This window comes from Osmerus mordax, chromosome 3 (assembly GCF_038355195.1).
Source record: "Osmerus mordax isolate fOsmMor3 chromosome 3, fOsmMor3.pri, whole genome shotgun sequence".
In the NCBI taxonomy this organism is placed as follows: Eukaryota; Metazoa; Chordata; class Actinopteri; order Osmeriformes; family Osmeridae; genus Osmerus; species Osmerus mordax.
The window spans coordinates 822,051-842,066 of NC_090052.1; the positions used below are offsets into that span (position 1 = coordinate 822,051).

At 49.9% G+C, this 20,016-nt stretch overlaps 2 protein-coding genes across 4 annotated transcripts; both read left to right on the top strand.

The window, feature by feature from the left end:
• Positions 1-360: 360 nt before the first annotated feature.
• LOC136938905 (protein FAM171A2-like) lies at positions 361-10,848 on the top strand. 2 transcript variants are annotated; one of them, XR_010875623.1, is made up of 9 exons: positions 361-559; positions 2,582-2,806; positions 4,191-4,283; positions 6,877-7,035; positions 7,200-7,379; positions 8,135-8,248; positions 8,325-8,445; positions 8,648-9,854; positions 9,888-10,848. XR_010875623.1 is itself a non-coding variant. In XM_067231824.1 (8 exons), the coding sequence occupies exons 1-8, from the start codon at positions 463-465 to the stop codon at positions 9,732-9,734; spliced, it is 2,076 nt and encodes a 691-aa protein (XP_067087925.1). In that variant the 5' UTR covers positions 361-462; the 3' UTR covers positions 9,735-10,848. The 2 variants fall into 2 exon arrangements, 1 of the variants encoding a protein (XP_067087925.1); XM_067231824.1 differs by having other exon boundaries at positions 8,648-10,848.
• Positions 10,849-11,364: 516 nt separating this feature from the next.
• On the top strand, positions 11,365-17,188 carry syngr1a (synaptogyrin 1a). 2 transcript variants are annotated; one of them, XM_067232110.1, is made up of 4 exons: positions 11,365-11,675; positions 14,459-14,696; positions 14,975-15,120; positions 16,991-17,188. In XM_067232110.1, exons 1-4 carry the CDS (start codon positions 11,574-11,576, stop codon positions 17,186-17,188), a joined length of 684 nt encoding a protein of 227 aa, XP_067088211.1. In that variant the 5' UTR covers positions 11,365-11,573. The 2 variants fall into 2 exon arrangements, with proteins under 2 accessions (XP_067088211.1, XP_067088220.1); XM_067232119.1 differs by lacking the exon at positions 16,991-17,188 and adding an exon at positions 15,557-16,059.
• Positions 17,189-20,016: the final 2,828 nt, after the last annotated feature.

A 20,016-nucleotide genomic window follows, 5' to 3' on the forward strand; every position in this document is an offset into this window, starting at 1 on the left:
CGGTGATGTTTACATTTCTATATTAAGTATTCAAGCCTTTAAAATTTTAAGACATTGTCACTGGTTTGCTTCCATAATAAAGCTTTCTAATAATAGGGAGTCGGCCATGAAAAATGACGTTGTGTCCTTGGGCAAGGCACTTCACCCTACTTGCCTCGGGGGAATGTCCCTGTACTTACTGTAAGTCGCTCTGGATAAGAGCGTCTGCTAAATGACTAAATGTAAATGTAATAATACAAGAGTCGGTTCACTTCACTTCCGGTAGGGGGCGATCACGGAAGGACACATCGCGATCTTCCCTGCAACCGAAGACAATGGATCTGGGAGTTTGGAAGAGCGCGGGCAGGGGAAGGGAGTTGGCATCTGAAGCCAAGCCGTGAGACCCGGGAAGAGAAATCAGTTCTAGCCTGGTAACTAACATGAAAAAATGTCCTCACTAGCGTCGGGGATGTAGCTGTAAGAATGCGTGCGCCACGGATCTACAGCCCTCTGCTCCTCTCTCTCCTATCCTGTCTTTGGGAAGGATTCTCTAATTCTATTCCGGACAGCGAGTCTCTTGGTGAGTTCTTGGGAGGGAAAGTGTCATACAGGAGGAAGGAAACGGTGAAGGAGTGAAGGTAACATTTAAAACGCATAACGTTAGTGTTATGACTGGGCGCTATCGTGTCGTCCGTCTAACTTTGACATGGGAAGAAATTTCATACGAGTCTGTTATGTAATCGACGCGTTTATGCTTTCGAACGGATACTAGTTTGTCGGGGCTACTTTACATTCATGGCACTCGGGGGCTAGCTCAAACAGTCGAGAGACAAAAGAGCTAGTGAGAAGGCTGAACCTTCATCGTATAGGACTTCAGAGTGTAGTGGTTGCAGGTTGTGTTTGTTTGTATGTGTGTGTTTGTGAAAGCTACATCAGAATCCGTTATATTAATCCTGTCTTGATATGCGGACTGCGCTGTCACACCGATGACGAGATGCCGGCGCAGCTGAAAGTTGTGTCCCGTGTCGTCAGCCGATCCCCACAGTGCAGATATTCCTGCACGGTGTCTGCAGAGCGGCCGGACCGACACCCCGGTCGACCGACAAATGCTAGCCTTGCTGTTATAGCAAACACGCGATGCTTCTGTCGTCCTTGGTGGATATATTTGAGTTAGGATAGCTTTAATCATGGATGCGTCGTTAGCCTATATGCTGTTGAACGACTGGAAATTAGTAACACATTACAATAGCCTAGATGGTACTGCTGTCCACATTGTAGGCCCTATAGTAAATGTGAAGTATCCCGGTATTTAAGAAACATTGATTGGCTACAATATCTGAATAAAATTCGTTTTAGACATTTAGGTGTTATTATGGTACCATAAACTCTTGGTATGGAATGTTGATCAAATCAACAGGATAAACTGTTCAACTTTGTATAGTGAAAACTGTGGGCTTTTGACTAACTTTTCTACAGCATCTTACATTAATATTATTTTACTGAAACACGGTTTTTTAATGTTCATTTTACGTAACAAACGTATCCGTGGGTAAAATAACATTAGGCTATAAGGAAAACGCATAGGCATATTATAACATTTTATTAATCTCATGCATCTATAACTCAGTTTAGTAGATGACTATAAGGTCCTTGACATTTGTGACTTCATTAGAAAGTCCAGGATGTCCTCAACTCAACAAAAGAAGTAAATACAGAGGGAAGTATGACGGCGAAGTTGTCCATTATAGCGCGAGAACAGCTGGGTGTCCGTGTTTTCATTAGGCCTACCGTGGGGCGTGTGAGAGAACCGTTTAAGATGTGAAAGTAGGGTGACCAGATTTGAGTTTGAGAAAAAGAGGAGGGGGGGGTGCTGGTCGTGTATTGCATGCCGCACTATCTGATCAAAATGACAGTTCTCTCTACAGTCAGAGCTCGCTCAAGAAGGTGCAACGTAAGGGAGATACCCTTTCCAAAACTTGTAAGGGCGTAATAGTTTGTGAAAGACCCAGAGAAACACAACTATCCGACGAGGCAAAATCCCGGACAATTTGGGAATCCCTGCTGGACGCATTTTTTGGGTCTCGAAAAGAGGACATGTCCGGGTAAAAGAGGACGTCTGGTCACCCTATGTTAAAGTGAAACCGATTTCAAAAAAGATTTGGGGAGTTCAGCTACCCTCGAGGCCCAGGGAGACCTCGACAAAGTTCGCACCAGACGAACTCAGGATACGTCTGTCAGCTATCATGCATATTGGGAGCCTACTGCACATAGGTGAAGTTTTACGGCTTTCAGTGTTAGGATGTGCGGATCTAGACATTTTCACCTGGGGTGGCAGGAAGTAGTTGTAGGGGGGCGTGGGGGGACAGTGTGACCCGATGCCATCAATTATTATAACAGTGTTTAAATAATGCCAATAATAAAAATATACTTGAATAAAAAGTACTAAAATACAAAAGGAAATATAGGCCTACATGTTGCATGGGGACATTGGGGGTGTGGCTAATCTTTTTTACTGGGGTGTTGCTGCCACCTCTTGGATACAGTGGATGTGCAGGCAGGCTAACCGCTAGCCGTTCCCCTGACTCCTCCGTGTTCCCCGCAGTGACGCTCCGAGTGCAGGTGTTTGACAACAGCGACCTCTCTCCGCTGTCCGGGGCTGCAGCCCTTGTCTCTGGGAACGTCTCCTCCCTCGCCTCCGGAACTGCCGGCAACGATGGTGTCGTCACAGTTACCTTCCCCTACCGTCCAGGGACCTGGGTTATCGTCATGGCGACCAAACAGGGTTTTGTCACCAACTCCGCCCCCTGGCACGCCAGCCGCATCCCCTGTAAGTTTGACTTTTGATCTCCTGGGTTAGGAGAGAATTGTTATCTCTCCCACCATGGTGTTCACTATCCTCTCCTCCAGTTATCTCTCAAGTGTTCACTATCCTCTCCTCCAGTTATCTCTCAAGTGTTCACTATCCTCTCCTCCAGTTATCTCTCCCACCATGGTGTTCACTATCCTCTCCTCCAGTTATCTGTCTGGGAGTCAGGTGGCTGAGCGGTTAGGGAATCGGGCTAGTAATCTGAAGGTTGCCAGTTCGATTCCCAGCTGTGTCAAATGACGTTGTGTCCTTGGGCAAGACACTTCACCCTACTTGCCTCGGGGGAATGTCCCTGTACTTACTGTAAGTCGCTCTGGATAAAAGCGTCTGCTAAATGCATAAATGTAAATGTAAATCTCTCCCACCATGGTGTTCACTATCCTCTCCTCCAGTTATCTCTCCAGTGTTCACTATCCTCTCCTCCAGTTATCTCTCCAGTGTTCACTATCCTCTCCTCCAGTTATCTCTCCAGTGTTCACTATCCTCTCCTCCAGTTATCTCTCCCACCATGGTGTTCACTATCCTCTCCTCCAGTTATCTCTCCAGTGTTCACTATCCTCTCCTCCAGTTATCTCTCCAGTGTTCACTATCCTCTCCTCCAGTTATCTCTCCCACCATGGTGTTCACTATCCTCTCCTCCAGTTATCTCTGAAGTGTTCACTATCCTCTCCTCCAGTTATCTCTCCATAGTGTTCACTATCCTCTCCTCCAGTTATCTCTCCATAGTGTTCACTATCCTCTCCTCCAGTTATCTCTCCCACCATGGTGTTCACTATCCTCTCCTCCAGTTATCTCTGAAGTGTTCACTATCCTCTCCTCCAGTTATCTCTCCATAGTGTTCACTATCCTCTCCTCCAGTTATCTCTCCATAGTGTTCACTATCCTCTCCTCCAGTTATCTCTCCATAGTGTTCACTATCCTCCCCTCCAGTTACCCCTCCCTTCCTTCTCCTCTCATCAAGGCGTCTTTGCCACCACCCACACACAGTGCTTGTCTCATCACTCCGTTGTCACGACAACCCATGTGCTGCGCTGCAGTCTACACGGTATATGTCCTACCGTGGCTCTCTGCTCTGACTGGTTCAGCGTGGCACCATGTGAGCACATGAGCACGTTGTGATGTTCCCTGGCAGGTACATCATCACAGCAGCATCACTCTACATGCTACGTACTGCAACCACAACTCTGATCGCTCTATTTCTCTTTATCACTCGCCCTCTCCTTTTCCCTTTCCCCTTCCTCTCTCTACACCCACACCCCTCTTTCCCCCCTCTCTCCCGTCTCTCTCCCCCTCTCCTCCACCCACCTCTCCCCCCTCTCCTCCACCCACCTCTCCTCCTTCCTAGTGTATGCATCAGTCAGCCTCTACATGCTTCCAGAGAGAACTGCCACCCTCATGGTCTACGAGGACATGCTGCAAGTGCTGCTGGGAGCTCCAGGTGGGCCGGCAAACACACTGCTGTTATTACACTGTTATTATACACTGATTACACTGTTATTACACTGTTATTATACACTGATTACACTGTTATTACACTGTTATTATACACTGATTACACTGTTATTATACACTGTTATTATACACTGTTATTACACTGTTATTATACACTGATTACACTGTTATTATACACTGATTACACTGTTATTATACACTGATTACACTGTTATTACACTGTTATTATACACTGATTACACTTATTATACACTGTTATTATACACTGATTACACTTATTATACACTGTTATTATACACTGATTACACTGTTATTATACACTGATTACACTGTTATTATACACTGATTACACTGTTATTACACTGTTATTATACACTGATTACACTGTTATTATACACTGATTACACTTATTATACACTTATTATACACTGTTATTATACACTGATTACACTGTTATTATACACTGATTACACTGTTATTATACACTGATTACACTGTTATTATACACTGATTACACTGTTATTACACTGTTATTATACACTGATTACACTGTTATTATACACTGATTACACTTATTACACTGTTATTATACACTGATTACACTGTTATTACACACTGATTACACTGTTATTACACACTGATTACACTGTTATTACACTGTTATTATACACTGATTACACTGTTATTATACACTGATTACACTGTTATTATACACTGATTACACTGTTATTATACACTGATTACACTGTTATTACACACTGATTACACTGTTATTACACTGTTATTATACACTGATTACACTGTTATTATACACTGATTACACTGTTATTACACACTGATTACACTGTTATTACACTGTTATTATACACTGATTACACTGTTATTATACACTGATTACACTGTTATTATACACTGATTACACTGTTATTACACTGTTATTATACACTGATTACACTGTTATTATACACTGATTACACTTATTATACACTGTTATTATACACTGATTACACTTATTATACACTGTTATTATACACTGATTACACTGTTATTATACACTGATTACACTGTTATTATACACTGATTACACTGTTATTACACTGTTATTATACACTGATTACACTGTTATTATACACTGATTACACTTATTACACTGTTATTATACACTGATTACACTGTTATTACACACTGATTACACTGTTATTACACTGTTATTATACACTGATTACACTGTTATTATACACTGATTACACTGTTATTATACACTGATTACACTGTTATTATACACTGATTACACTGTTATTACACACTGATTACACTGTTATTACACTGTTATTATACACTGATTACACTGTTATTATACACTGATTACACTGTTATTATACACTGATTACACTGTTATTACACACTGATTACACTGTTATTATACACTGATTACACTGTTATTATACACTGATTACACTGTTATTATACACTGATTACACTGTTATTACACACTGATTACACTGTTATTACACTGTTATTATACACTGATTACACTGTTATTATACACTGATTACACTGTTATTATACACTGATTACACTGTTATTACACTGTTATTATACACTGATTACACTGTTCACAGTACACTTATTACACACTTATTATAGTTATTACACTAATATAGTTATTACACAGTCAGAGTCTGATGTACCTGTTGTTCCACAGTCATTTATACAGTTATAGAATCTGATGTAACAGTTATTTCATGTCATATAATGATGATGATATTACACAGTTATTACACAGTCAACAGTTAAGATATGGAGTCAGAAGGGGTGAAAGTGAGGATGGAGGGAGGAGAGATGGTGAAGGAAGATGAGCTCTGGGAGGATGGAGGGAGTAGAGATGGTGAAGGAAGATGAGGCAAAGATGAAGCATGTAGTACGAGAATAGAGAGAGATGGAGGGACTATAAATAAATACAGAAATGAGAAGGTGTGGGTGGAGATGGAGACATTTTCCATGCATGAGTGGAGAGAGAGAGGAGTAGGGATGGATCGACATGGAGAGAGAGAGAAAGCAAAGGGAGAGAGAGAGAGACTGAGATGGATAGATAGAGATATAGGGACAGGAGGAGAGTGGGAGGAATGATGAGGGAGAGAGAGCGGGAGGGAGAGAGAGAGAGATGTGTAGATGGACAAGGGATAAAGATGAACAGACAGAAGGAGAGTGGGAGGGAGAGCGGGAGAGAGCGAGAGCGCGCGCGAGAGAGAGAGAGAGAGAGAGAGAGAGCGCGAACGAACGAACGAACCATTCCATCCAGGCCAGACTGTCAGAGCAGATCAGACTCCTCCTCTGAGAGCTCTCATCTCCCTGGCAACCAGAGCGGGAGGAGGGAGGGAGGGGGCCTACTGCTCTAACCTGTAACCCTACAGTGACCCAGCATCTCACACTGTTTCCTGGAAGACTGGAAATATTCACACCTTTATAGCTGTCTTAACCTTTTTGAGTTACCTCAGACTAACCAACTCTTCTCATCCCCACCTCTTCTCCTCCCCCTCCCCTCTCTGTCCTCTTGCTCCGCTCCGCCCTCCTCCCAGGAGGGCGGAGGCAGGCATGGGTGCAGCTCCAGTGGAGGGCCCTGCCCCCCAACCTTAACTCCTCCAGGACTGAACTGAGCGCCTGCCTGACCGCCCCCCAGACCCAGGGCCAGCTGGGGGCGTTCCCCTACCCCCTGGGGCTGCAGCTCAACCACACCGGTGAGGGGGTAGGAGGGGACGGGGAGGGGGGGAAGGAGGGGAGTGGGTGAGGGGGAGGATGGTGGCAGGGAGGTTGGTAGGTGTGTGTGTGTGGGGGGGGGGGGGGGGCAGTGGGTGAGGTAGAGGGATTAGACCCTAACCCTTCCCCTCCCCACCTCATCCAGGCTCTAACAGCAGCTGGGTGGAGCTGACAGCGTTAGCGGCGGTCAGTATCAGCCTATCCCTGAGGAACGGTTCCAGGCTGCAGGTGAGGCAGCCGGTCCACGTGTCGGTGCCCCTGCCCTCCGACTCAGCCCTCAGCTCTGCCACCAGCGCCCCTCTGTGGACGCTGCACGACACTACAGGTCAGGACACTGACCACCACTTGGCAAAAATAACTGTTATGCAACATTCTTTTCTCTCTCTGTCCTGCTTTGCTCTCACTCTCCCCCTCTCCCTCCTTACCATCTCCTTCTCCCCCCCCCCTCTCTCTCTCTCTCCTTCCCCATCTCCTTCTCCCCTCTCTCTCTCCCACCTCCTCTGACACCCTCCCCTCCATCCTCCCCCTCTCCTTTATGTGTTGAGTGAAAGGAAGTGTTTTGTCTATGTCTGAGACCTTGCACTCAGCTAGTCAAGGAGGGTAGTTGGTCCCCAGCTTGAAGAAAAAACAATTTATAGCTGAACAGGAACATTAAAGTTGTCCACCAATAATCTAGACCCTTTTTGTCCGGTGTTGAGTTCAAATATGTATATATATATATTTTGTATCTTATATAAATGTTTCTACGAGCCCTTCAGAGCTTCACACAGACCTGCCTCAGTGATGCCCCCTACTGGGCAACATCCCACATTACAGCAACCAAGTCAGACCAGCAGTCTTTCAGTACCGGCAGTGAGACCAGCAGTGAGACCAGCAGTAACAGTAATGAGACCAGCAGTAACAGTAATGAGACCAGCAGTAACAGCAGTGAGACCAGTAGTGAGACCAGCAGTGAGACCAGCAGTGAGATCAGCAGTGAGACCAGCAGTGAGACCAGCAGTAACAGCAGTGAGATCAGCAGTGAGACCAGCAGTGAGACCAGCAGTAACAGCAGGCTGGTCCTGTCTCCTCTGCCAGCAGGCCTGTGGATACGCAGTGGGAGTGGCTCCATCAGGAAGGAGGGGAATCAGCTGATCTGGAGCTTTGTAGCTCCTCAGCTGGGATACTGGCTGGCTGGCTTCCCCTCCAGCACAGGTAACATCACAACACCATAACAACACAACATGATAACAACACAGGCAGCTATATCATGTGTGTTTGTGTGTGTCAGCGGTGACGGCTGGAGGACTGGGAGACCTCAGCTCCTACAACACCATCTTCCTGCTCTCCATCCTGGGCTCCATGGCCCTGCTGGTGCTGGTGCTGCTCTGCCTACTGCTCTACTACTGCAGGTGAGCCCCCCTGACCATGACCTCTGACCCCTGGTTCCTCTGGACCCCAACCTTCTCCTCCCCGCCCCAACCCTCTCCGACAGGCCCTTATCCCACACCTGACCCCAACCCTTTCATACCAACCCCTAACCTTTATGGATGAGTGACCCCTGACCCCAACCCTAAGCTTGACCTCTCTTGTCTGGGTGTGTTCCTCGTTCAGGAGGAGGTGCCTGAAACCACGGCGACCGCGCCGCAAGCGAGCGAGCAGCTGCCAGCGGGACCAGTGCACCTCCACCTCCCACCTCCCCCTCATCAGCACCGCCCACCTCGACCCGCCCTCGCACCGTTACCGCGACAACCCCCACCCCGCCAAGGACAGCCAGGGACTCTACCCCCCTGTCCCCGGCCCCCCACCCCCCAACGCCCACCCCTCCCAGGCAGGGCCCGACCCCAGCAGGCCCCCGGACTACTCTGCCCCCGCCCTGGCCTCCACCCAGCCTGGGCAGCTGGTGTTCTGCCACTCCCTGGAGCAGATGAGGGAGAGCATGTACAGCAGCCTGGTGCCCACGCTGGTCATCCCGGCCCACTACATGAACCTGAGCTCAGAGCTGCCCGGCCTGGCTGGCCTGGGGGCGGGGGAGCAGGGTCTGGGGAACCAGGGGAACCAGGGAAGCCTAACCCTGCCCAGGGCCAGGCCCAGCCAGGGGGAGCAGAGCCAGGCCCAGAGGGCGGAGCAGAGCCAGGCCCAGAGGGCGGAGGGCGCGGCGCCGGTCCGGATCCCGGTGCTGTTCAACGACTCGGCCATGGCCCAGGTGAGCGAGGAGCTGCAGGGCCTCACGGAGAGCCAGCTGCTGGAGCTGGGCATCAAGCCCCACCCACAGGCCTGGTTCGTCTCTCTGGACGGGCAGTCCAACTCGCTGGTGCGCCACTCCTTCATTGAGTTGGGGGCCGGGATTGGGGCGAGGGCTGGACCAGGGGCCGGGGCGAGGGCTGGACCAGGGGCCGGGGCGAGGGCTGGACCAGGGGCCAGAGGAGAGAGGAAGAAGGGCGACGCCGGAAGGATCCACAGCCAGCCGCCGCAGATCTCCTCGGATGAGGCGTCCAGCAGACAAGCCCTGCATGAAGGCTCTGTGACCCCTGACCCCCAGGGCCGCTCAGGGACCTTCCCTCGGCCCGGCCGCAGCAGGGACGCCAGCCTTAGGGACAGCCTCCCCTCTACCAGCCCAGAGGAGGGCCGTGAGGAGGAGGGAGACAGGAAGAGCCCGTGGCAGAAGCGAGAGGAAAGACCGTTAATGGTGTTCAAATAGGACCCCAGACCGCCTCTAGCCTGACCCCAGAAGGACCTAAGATACAACTCTAACTTGACCACTGTAACACCCAGCTACGACCCTAACTTGACCACTGTAACACCCAGCTACAACCCTAATATGACCACTGTAAAACTTATCTTTAACCCTAACATGACCACAGAATGACCTAGCTGTAGCCCTAATATGACAATACCATCCTAGATTTAACACTTGACCACAGAAAGATGAATCTATAACCCTGACCTGACCACAGAAAGATGAATCTATAACCCTGACCTGACCACAGAAAGATGAATCTATAACCCTGACCTGACCACACTCACCTGCAGCTCTGGATGAAACCCAGGCGAACTCTCTCCTCCTGAGCCTCTGCCAACCCACACCATGGACCTGCCATGCATAGCTTGCATTACTAACCAGGGAAACACGCCATTAGACTTGCAACTTAGTATGTAGATGTGACAAGTATCTCTAATGCCGGGTTTCACTTGACACACTGATAGTTCTTCATTTTCAAGGTTTAAGATGTTTTGGGGGAGAGAACGATACAGGAACAGGAAACACTCAAATCACATGACTCGTGGGATGAAATGTAACCTGCTTTAGAAAGAGATTATTTTCTGCATCCATCTAGCAAAGTAGCTGAAGAGTTTATGTGTGTTGGATCCTTACACCCCTCTCCCTGATCCCTGCACGGGGCTCCAGTTATGCCTTCATTTACCACAAGATGGCAGCGTTGATCCAATCATGACCATTGTTTTGCTGTGAGGAGACTAGTTGTTAGGTTGATGCAGTTTTTATACCTGTGAATCCTTTACAGATTTGACCTGAACTGTTTGCGCTTAACAAAGGAACACGTAATCACCCAATCAGATGGGCTAATGCAAAGGAATAACCAATCGGTGGGAGTTATACATTGGGGAACCAATCAGCTGTAGCATGTAGTCCCCTAACAGGAGAGGAGGGAGTGATTCGTTAAACAACAATCAAATCAAAGTGGCCATTGGAAACAATTAGCCTATGTAGGCCTACTTAGAACTACTCTTTTCAGTTTTTACACCAGAATCAGTTAAACAATCTTTGTTGTTGCAATCTTTCAATAAAAGTATTTCGCCAAAATCTGTAATGTTTTATATATAGAGTTATAGTTTAACGAATGTTACTATCAAACGTTTGTAAAAACAACCCTTATGTTTAGCTATCAATATTTATACAAGTGTATGGAGAATATTTCCACGTTTCCACATCCTCCGTTACACGCTGCATCCTCGAGACGCCAGATGGAGTAAAGCAGCTGATCCGATTTATAAACCGAGACCCGACATTCCTGCTTTGAGATTCCTTATGCACGTGAACGGAACATGCATTCTTTTTGTTTCATTTAGTATGTATCTATTATTCTTGAAATTGTTTTATTCTGTCGACAAATTAGCGTTTTTTGTCCAACTTCAGAAGACCAGGATATCCTCAAGTTTTGAGATTATCTGACAGTTTGCTTTGAGCGACGGGAGTGCGCGTCATGGTTTGACAGTGTAGGAGCGCGCTCGTTAACGTGAACGAGTGTCGCTCGGGTTTTTCTTACAATCCTTGAGATGTGAAGCGGTGAGCAGAAGAAACGCGAGGAAACAAACATTGACTGCATTAGGCTAATAGAGGAGCATAGCCTCAGTGAGACGCGGGAGGGAGAGGCCGGCGAGGAAATCAATATAGCCTAGTCTCTCTCAACCAGTTCCGTGGTGTTCCGCTATTTAACCAAGGTCAATTCACCGCCTAAGATCGTGTCCTTCTCAGCCGGCTCCGTTATAAATTCGGAGGCGGGGGACATAGCGGTCGAGGATGGACGGGATGCAGGCGTACGGTGCAGGCAAGGCCGGTGGTGCTTTCGACCCCTTAACGTTCTTCCGACAACCACCGACTATTCTCCGGCTGGTGTGCTGGGTAAGATTAACCAACCTCAACCCCAGATTTACGGTGTGATAAATTGATACCACGCTCACGTGCTTTACACTTGTCCGCTCGATTCGGAATCTTACCAAAACCGGACAAATAAGCGTCATATTCAGCCTGTGGTATTTGCATTAGGGATTGGTTTGCGTTACTGTCTATTAAAAAGCGATGATCATGAACCGAGTCTAGACGCCCTCAGATCCGACCCGTATCGACCAATTAAGCTCTGATTTGACCTCCCCGGTGCCCAACTACTCCTGTCTATTAACAAGCAGTTGCTTTTCGTTGCGCGCGGATTTATTGTAGGCTATCGGTTTTACAGCTGAACCGCAGACGTCTGCTTGTTTCTGGAGCGGACATTGGGGTGCAGTTAAATCAACCGTTCTAATTTTAGAACCACCTCTCGTGCATGGAGGGATTTTCTGCGTGTAAGATGCTAATCGTCTCGAGTTGCAGCGCGACCTTTGGTGTTGCTTAGGAAGCGTTTTGTTTTTTCTTATTTTATTTTGTTTCCACTAATCGCTTAGCTTGACAACCGAACTTTGAGTCTAATTAGCGATTTTGCCGTGAGCACGTAGCCCTTAGGTTTTCAGATTGGGCATGGACTGAGGAGGTTGCGGGGACTGGCGCGCAGTAGAGGCCGTTAGGACAGCCCTGACTGATGCTAGCCGCTACTGGAGTGTTGCGATGACACCGCGCTTGCGCACACCTGAATCCCAAGCCGCTCATAACGGCGGTCTACCTGTGAGTCACAAGCCTTTTCCGGTACGAGGATTCTCTGTATCGCGGAGCTGGTTTGAAACCCGAATATAGTGTGTGGTACTGGGGTGTCGATCTCCAGTGAAGACCGATGCTTACAAAGCTAAACATAACATGCCACTGGTTAGTCTTCTAGAGGGATTATAACACTGTATTGTCCAAATAGCTGGAAATGTCCAGCTTGTACAGTTTTCATATCTTCATTTAGTAGCTGGCCTGCAGGCGTGTAGAATGTTTTCCCGTTTGATCACGAGTCTCCCAGTCATTCACTCTGTCTCTCTCACACACACATACATACACAGACACACACAGACACACACACATTCCGGTGTGGCTTAATGTTGGGAATGAAAGCCCCAGTGCTGTTGATCACAGGATCAGGACCACGTGGGGCCTGCACACTGCCTGCTTCATAGCTAGACCACACAGCACGTCTGTCTGCCTGCCTGCCTGTCTACATGCCTGTCTGTCTGACTACATGCCTACCTGTCTGTCTACATGCCTGCCTGTCTGTCTGTCTACATGCCTTCCTGTCTGTCTACATGCCTTTCTGTCTGACTACATGCCTACCTGTCTGTCTACATGCCTGCCTGTCTGTCTACATGCCTTTCTGTCTGTCTACATGCCTGTCTGTCTGACTACATGCCTACCTGGCTGTCTACATGCCTGCCTGTCTGTCTGTCTACATGCCTTCCTGTCTGACTACATGCCTGCCTGTCTGTCTGACTACATGCCTTCCTGTCTGTCTGTCTACATGCCTGTCTGTCTGTCTACATGCCTGTCTGTCTGTCTACATGCCTGTCTGTCTGACTACATGCCTGTCTGTCTACATGCCTGTCTGTCTGTCTACATGCCTGTCTGTCTGACTACATGCCTACCTGTCTGTCTACATGCCTGCCTGTCTGTCTGACTACATGCCTTCCTGTCTGACTACATGCCTGCCTGTCTGTCTGACTACATGCCTGCCTGTCTGTCTGACTACATGCCTTCCTGTCTGTCTACATGCCTTCCTGTCTGTCTGACTACATGCCTGTCTGTCTGACTACATGCCTGTCTGTCTGACTACATGCCTGTCTGTCTGACTACATGCCTGTCTGTCTGTCTACATGCCTGCCTGTCTGTCTGTCTCAGTGTGTTTCCTAAGAGGAGGTGATGCTGAGCCTGTAAGCAGGGCTGTGAGAGCACCAGCAGGCAGGGCTGTGAGAGCACCAGCAGGCAGGACTGTGGGAGCACCAGCAGGCAGGGCTGTGAGAGCACCAGCAGGCAGGGCTGTGAGAGCACCAGCAGGCAGGGCTGTGAGAGCACCAGCAGGCAGGGCTGTGAGAGCACCAGCCGGCAGGGCTGTGAGAGCACCAGCCGGCAGGGCTGTGAGAGCACCAGCCGGCAGGGCTGTGAGAGCACCAGCCGGCAGGGCTGTGAGAGCACCAGCCGGCAGGACTGTGAGAGCACCAGCAGGCAGGACTGTGAGAGCACCAGCAGGCAGGACTGTGAGAGCACCAGCAGGCAGGGCTGTGAGAGCACCAGCAGGCAGGGCTGTGCAGGGCTGTGGGGAGCACCAGCAGGCAGGGCTGTGCAGGGCTGTGAGAGCACCAGCAGGCAGGGCTGTGAGAGCACCAGCAGGCAGGGCTGTGCAGGGCTGTGCAGGGCTGTGGGGAGCACCAGCAGGCAGGGCTGTGAGAGCACCAGCAGGCAGGGCTGTGCAGGGCTGTGGGGAGCACCAGCAGGCAGGGCTGTGCAGGGCTGTGAGAGCACCAGCAGGCAGGGCTGTGCAGGGCTGTGAGAGCACCAGCCGGCAGGGCTGATCAGCTCCTCCAACACAGGCAGGGTTATCTCTCCCCAGCCAGACACGGGAGAGGACTGGAGGCTGTGGCCTCATCTGTCTCTTCCCTCTCTACAACACGGTTCTAGAATGTCCCCAGAATCCTCAAGAACAGAATCCGGAATCTCTTCTGAGATTCTAGAATGACGGAGGTTCTAGGTCAGAATGCTGACATAGTGTCCCTGCCGCCCCTCAGCTCTTCTCCATCGTCATCTTCGGCTGCATCGCTAACGAGGGCTACGTGAACCGGCCGGACGAGATCGAGGAGTTCTGTATCTTCAACCGCAACCAGAATGCCTGTAACTACGGCGTCGCCATGGGAACCCTAGCCTTCGTCAGCTGCGTGGCGTTTCTGGCGCTGGACGTGTACTTCCCCCAGATCAGCAGCGTCAAGGACAGGAAGAAGGCCGTGCTGGCCGACATAGGGGTGTCAGGTACGACCTCTGACCCTACTTCAGAGAAGGGCTCAATCTCTACAAGTCCCTTTCCATTCTCCATACAGTATTTTAAAATAAAATGTATTTGTCTTTGTTGTTTCTCTCTAACTCTTTCTTTTTTGTTTATCTTGCCTCTCTCCCCACAATCTCTCTTTCCCCCTCTCTCCCTCCCCATCTCCCCCCTCTCTCCCCACAATCTCTCTATTTCTCCCACCTGCCCCCTCCCCTCTCTCTCTCTCTCTGCCTCTGCCTCTCTGCCTCTCTCTCTCTCTCAGCCTTCTGGTCATTCGTCTGGTTTGTGGGGTTCTGTTTCCTGGCGAACCAGTGGCAGGTTGCCAAGGAAGAGGATAACCCCCTCAAGGAGGGCGGAGACGCAGCCCGTGCTGCCATCACCTTCTCCTTCTTCTCCATCTTCACCTGGGTCAGTATACTACACTTGCACACCTGCTGCTACACCTGCTGCTACACCTTCCACCTTCCTCTCTCTCCTCCCTCACTCACTGCCTTAACCCTGAATACTCACTGCCTTAACCCTGAATACTCACTGCCTTAATCCTTGAACTTCAACAGGGTCATCTTGGTTGAACCCTAAACTCTAACTTTCTCCTGTGTCTCTCTCTCTCTGCCTGCTTGTCTCTCTGTCTCTGTTTCTCTGTCTTGTCCTTTGTCTAATGAACCTTAACACCACAACTAACCTGTCTCTCCCCCTTGGTTCTAGTCAGTCTGTCTAGTTCCTGGTCTGTCTAGTTCCTGGTCTGTCTAGTTCCTGGTCTGTCTAGTTCCTGGTCTGTCTAGTTCCTGGTCTGTCTAGTTCCTGGTCGGTCTGTCTGGGTGCTGACCTGTCTGTCTGTCCCCAGGGAACTCTGTGCCTGCTGTCTCTGGAGAGACTAAAGCGGGTGTCATACGAGGAGGAGTACGACAAACTGTTCACACCCCCATCTGCCCCTCCTATAGTGTGACCAGCAGGAGGCCCCCTCCCTCCAGCCATCCTCCCTCCATCCATCCCTCATCCCTTCTCCCTCCATCCATCCTCCCTCCCTCCTCCAGCCCAGGCTGTAAACCATCTGAATGTGTTGTTACATGTTGAGTGGGTTCAGCCAGCACATCTGCTTCTGAAGTGCCTTTTCACTGGAGAACTCCATGGACCTGCTCTCTCTGTACTGTTCAAAAAAGGGCAATGCTACGTTCATACATTTTCAGGTTCTCGAAATGTCCTTTAGTGTGCAAAATATCTTTGTTTTTCAAGCTTAATTAAGTGTTTTGTTCTTGTACAGTGTCGTGTCCCTGTCTAGATGGTCACGCTGGTCAAGAGTGAGGAGTTGGTTGTCTAGAACTAGAAACCCAAGGCTTTTGGGATGTGGGAGGGGTTAGTGAGGTGGGAGGGTTTAGGGGTGTGGCGCTTAATTCTGCAAATCAATGTTTGACAGTTAATCTCTCAGGAGAAGTATGTATTTCACAAACCCAGCTCGGTCAACTCATGTGTATATGCAAATAAACGCATTTATCCATGCATACGGTGTAGCTACCGAGTAACTCTACCACGCAGACACAAACAGAACAACCATCACACTTAGAAATCCCATGTAAAATTTCCATAACCTCTCTTAAGGTTCTCAAATGTTGAAGTGAACACTGGTGGTCTATTCTCACAAGCAGGCGTCTTTAACAGCCTCTTCTAATCACTAGTAGTTCAGACTGGTCCGAGGTGAGGTGCAGAAACTCACCATGACTGATATAATGTACTAATGCAGCTGTTCATCCTTCTTTTACCTGTTGGGTCATCTCTCCCCTTTTTCATTCTCCCCTCTTTCCTTCCTCTCATCTCACCGCCTCACCCCAACTCCCCTCCTCCCCTCACCCTAACCACCCTCACCTCTCCCCACCCCTCCTCCCCTCACCCTAACTCCCCTCCTCCCCTCACCCTAACCACCCTCACCTCTCCCCTCACCCTAACTCCCCTCACCACTCCCCTCCCCTTCTCCCCTCACCCTAACCACCCTCACCTCTCCCCTCACCCTAACTCCCCTCACCACTCCCCTCCCCTTCTCCCCTCACCCTAACCACCCTCACCCCTCCCCTCACCCTAACTCCCCTCACCCTAACCACCCTCCCCTCCTCCCCTCACCCTAACCACCCTCCCCTCCTCCCCTCACCCTAACCACCCTCCTCCCCTCACCCTAACTCCCCTCCTCCCCTCACCCTAACTCCCCGCCCCTTCTTTCCTCACCCTAACCACCCTCTCTCCTCCCCTCACGTCTCCCCTCCTCCCCTCACCCTAACCACCCTCACAGGCTGCCCAGGCCTTCCTGGGGTTCCAGAAGTACAAGCTGGGTGCTGACTCGGCCCTGTTCTCCCAGGACTACGCCGACCCCAACGCTGCCCCCGGCGCCGCATCTGAGTTTCCCGCCTACGCTGGAGACATGGAGGCCCCCGCCAACACGGAGCCGGCATTTGACGCCTCCGCTGGGTACCAGGGACAGGAGTACTGAGGCGGGGGAGGATGGGAGGGGGAGGGACAGGCACAGGGACAGGAGTACTGAAGGGGAAGGGGAGGGGGATGGGGAAGACGAGGAGGAGAGATGGGGAAGAGGAGGAGGAGGAGAGATGGGGAAGAGGAGGAGGAGGAGAGATGGGGAAGAGGAGGAGGAGGAGGAGAGATGGGGAAGAGGAGGAGGAGGAGGAGAGATGGGGAAGAGGAGGAGGAGGAGGAGGAGAGATGGGGGAGAGGAGGAGGAGAGATGGGGGAGAGGAGGAGGAGAGATGGGGAAGAGGAGGAGGAGAGATGGGGGAGAGGAGGAGGAGAGATGGGGAAGAGGAGGAGGAGAGATGGGGGAGAGTAGGAGAGATGGGGAAGACGAGTAGGAGGAGGAGGAGAGATGAGAGATGAGGAGGAGAGATGAGGAGGAGAGATGAGGAGGAGGAGGAGGAGAGATGAGGAGGAGGAGGAGGAGAGATGAGGAGGGAGGAGTGGAGAAATGAGGAGGAGGAGAGATGAGGAGGAGGAGAGATGAGGAGGAGGAGAGATGAGGAGGAGAGATGAGGAAGAGGAAGAGGAGGAGAGATGAGGAAGAGGAAGAGGAGGAGAGATGAGGAAGAGGAAGAGGAGGAGGAGAGATGGGGAAGAGGAGGAGGAGGAGAGATGGGGAAGAGGAGGAGGAGGAGAGATGGGAAGAGGAGGAGGAGGAGAGATGGGGAAGAGGAGGAGGAGGAGAGATGGGGATGAGGAGGAGGAGAGATGGGGAAGAGGAGGAGGAGAGAGAGGAGGAGGAGAGATGGGGAGGAGGAGGAGGAGGAGGAGGAGAGATGGGGAAGAGGAGGAGGAGAGATGGGGAAGAGGAGAGATGGGGAAGAGGAAGAGGAGGAGAGAGATGGGGGAGGAGAGGAGGAGAGATGGGGAGAGGAGGGAGGAGAGAGGAGGAGGAGGAGGAGGAGGAGGAGGAGGAGGAGGGAGGAGGAGGCGGAGAGGCGGAGGAGGAGGAGGAGGAGGAGGAGGAGGAGGAGGAGGAGGAGGAGGAGGAGGAGGGAGGAGGAGGAGGAGGAGGAGGAGGAGGAGGAGAGATGGGGAAGAGGAGGAGTACTAGGAGAAGTTAGGGTTAGCGTACTGAAGCCTGTTGTGCTGCTTAGCTGTTTACTGGCAACCCAGACCCAGCCGGGGGAGCTGTTCCAGAGCCTCACAGCAACCAACCATGCCAATACCAGCAGGTTGTTACCAGACCAAACAGTGCTGAAGGTCTTACTCTTTGTTTCCCAATGTTGTGTGTGTATACCTGTGTGTGCGTGTGTGTGTGTATATGTGTGTGTGTGGACCTTGTTAGTGCTTTTTTTTCATGTGAGTACATTTGTAACCTCAAGGTAACTTTTATCCAGACTATAATTGTTAGCAATTGTGAGCGTACTATAAGTTTAAAAAGATATTTTTTTATTTTGTGGAATAAACAAATATATTAAGACACACTTATGATATTGATTTCTAGATAAAACTACAATCTCAGAAGATAAAAGGACATCTGTGTGAGTTCTGTGACCAGTGTGTGTTCTGTGTGCTTCTAAAGGAACATCACTCCTAGACGCATCATCTGTACGATGTTAGAACTCGGAATCAGGATCGCTCCTCATTTTACATGCTTTACATCTGCTAAACAAAGGCAGCCTACAGAGAGCTGTGCAAGGATGTGTTCATCTCTGACGCTACAGAGAGGATGTGTTCATCTCTGACGCTACAGAGACCGGGTCCGTAGTTGTGTTTAATGTGGTGATTGTGTGTGATTAAATTAATCGGTTGATAAATAAATTGTGGGTCTGTGGAATGATTTTCAGTCGTGGCTTTGGAAGGCAAAGTCAAAAGATGAACCAAGTTCAAATGTAACCGAAGGTTTACATTTTCAAACCCTTTATAGATTTTTACATTTAGTCATTTAGCAGATGCTCTTATCCAGAGCGACTTACAGGAAGTACAGGGACATTCCCCCGAGGCAAGTAGGGTGACGTGCCTTGCCGGGCTGGGTGGAATGCTCAGACAGGTATCTCCTGATCTTCCGGATCATCCAGGCGGAGATGTCGTGACGCAGGCCTCGATCCTAGCAGAGATCCCCGGATCAGTCAGGGGGGAACAACCAGGTACAGCTGCGCGTCATCAGCGTAGCAGTGGTACGAGAAGCCATGGGAGCTGATGATTGGTCCAAGCGAGGTGGTTTACAGGGAGAGAAGAGGAGGGGTCCAAGGACGGAGCCCTGTGGGACACCAGTGGAGAGCTGGAGGGGGCCTGACACTTTGCCTCCCCAGGAGACCTGGTAGGATCTTCCCGACAGGTAGGATGAGATCCACTGAAGTGCAGTGCCAGTGATGCCCATCTCAGAAAGTCTGCCGAGCAGGATCTGATGGTTTAAACCGTATCAAACGCTGCAGAAAGGTCCAACCGAATGATGACGGATGACCTTGAAGCCGCTCTGGCAGACTGGAGGGCCGTGGTGACTGACAGGAGGGCAGTTTCTGTGGAGTGGCCAGTCTTGAAGCCTGATTGTTTGGGGTCAAGCAGGTTGTTCTGAGAGAGAAAGTTTGACAGTTGGTTAGATAACAGCTCGTTCAATTGTTTTAGAAAAGAAGGGTAGAAGTTATGAAGTATCTCAAGCAAAAGAGCTGTGTAGAAATTGAACCCTGTTAGTTTCTATGGAAAGTGCTGAATGGGCATTGAGGCAAAAAAAACGAGATACGACACAGTGCAACCTTATGATTAACAGCCCGATTCCCTTGCTTTAACAGACACTGTAAACCTACAGCAGAAGTTCAAGGGTCAGAAGTGGCCAGTCAAGGAACGGTC

Excerpts from the sequence above, each read along its gene's own strand:
- LOC136938905 (XM_067231824.1), top strand. The coding sequence starts at position 463 with ATGCGTGCGCCACGGATCTACAGCCCTCTGCTCCTCTCTCTCCTATCC. Across the intron at positions 8,249-8,324 it reads TGGCTTCCCCTCCAGCACAG|CGGTGACGGCTGGAGGACTG; the intron begins GTAACATCACAA and ends TGTGTGTGTCAG. Across the intron at positions 8,446-8,647 it reads CTACTGCTCTACTACTGCAG|GAGGAGGTGCCTGAAACCAC; the intron begins GTGAGCCCCCCT and ends TTCCTCGTTCAG.
- syngr1a (XM_067232110.1), top strand. The coding sequence starts at position 11,574 with ATGGACGGGATGCAGGCGTACGGTGCAGGCAAGGCCGGTGGTGCTTTC. Across the intron at positions 11,676-14,458 it reads TTCTCCGGCTGGTGTGCTGG|CTCTTCTCCATCGTCATCTT; the intron begins GTAAGATTAACC and ends GCCGCCCCTCAG. Across the intron at positions 14,697-14,974 it reads GGCCGACATAGGGGTGTCAG|CCTTCTGGTCATTCGTCTGG; the intron begins GTACGACCTCTG and ends TCTCTCTCTCAG.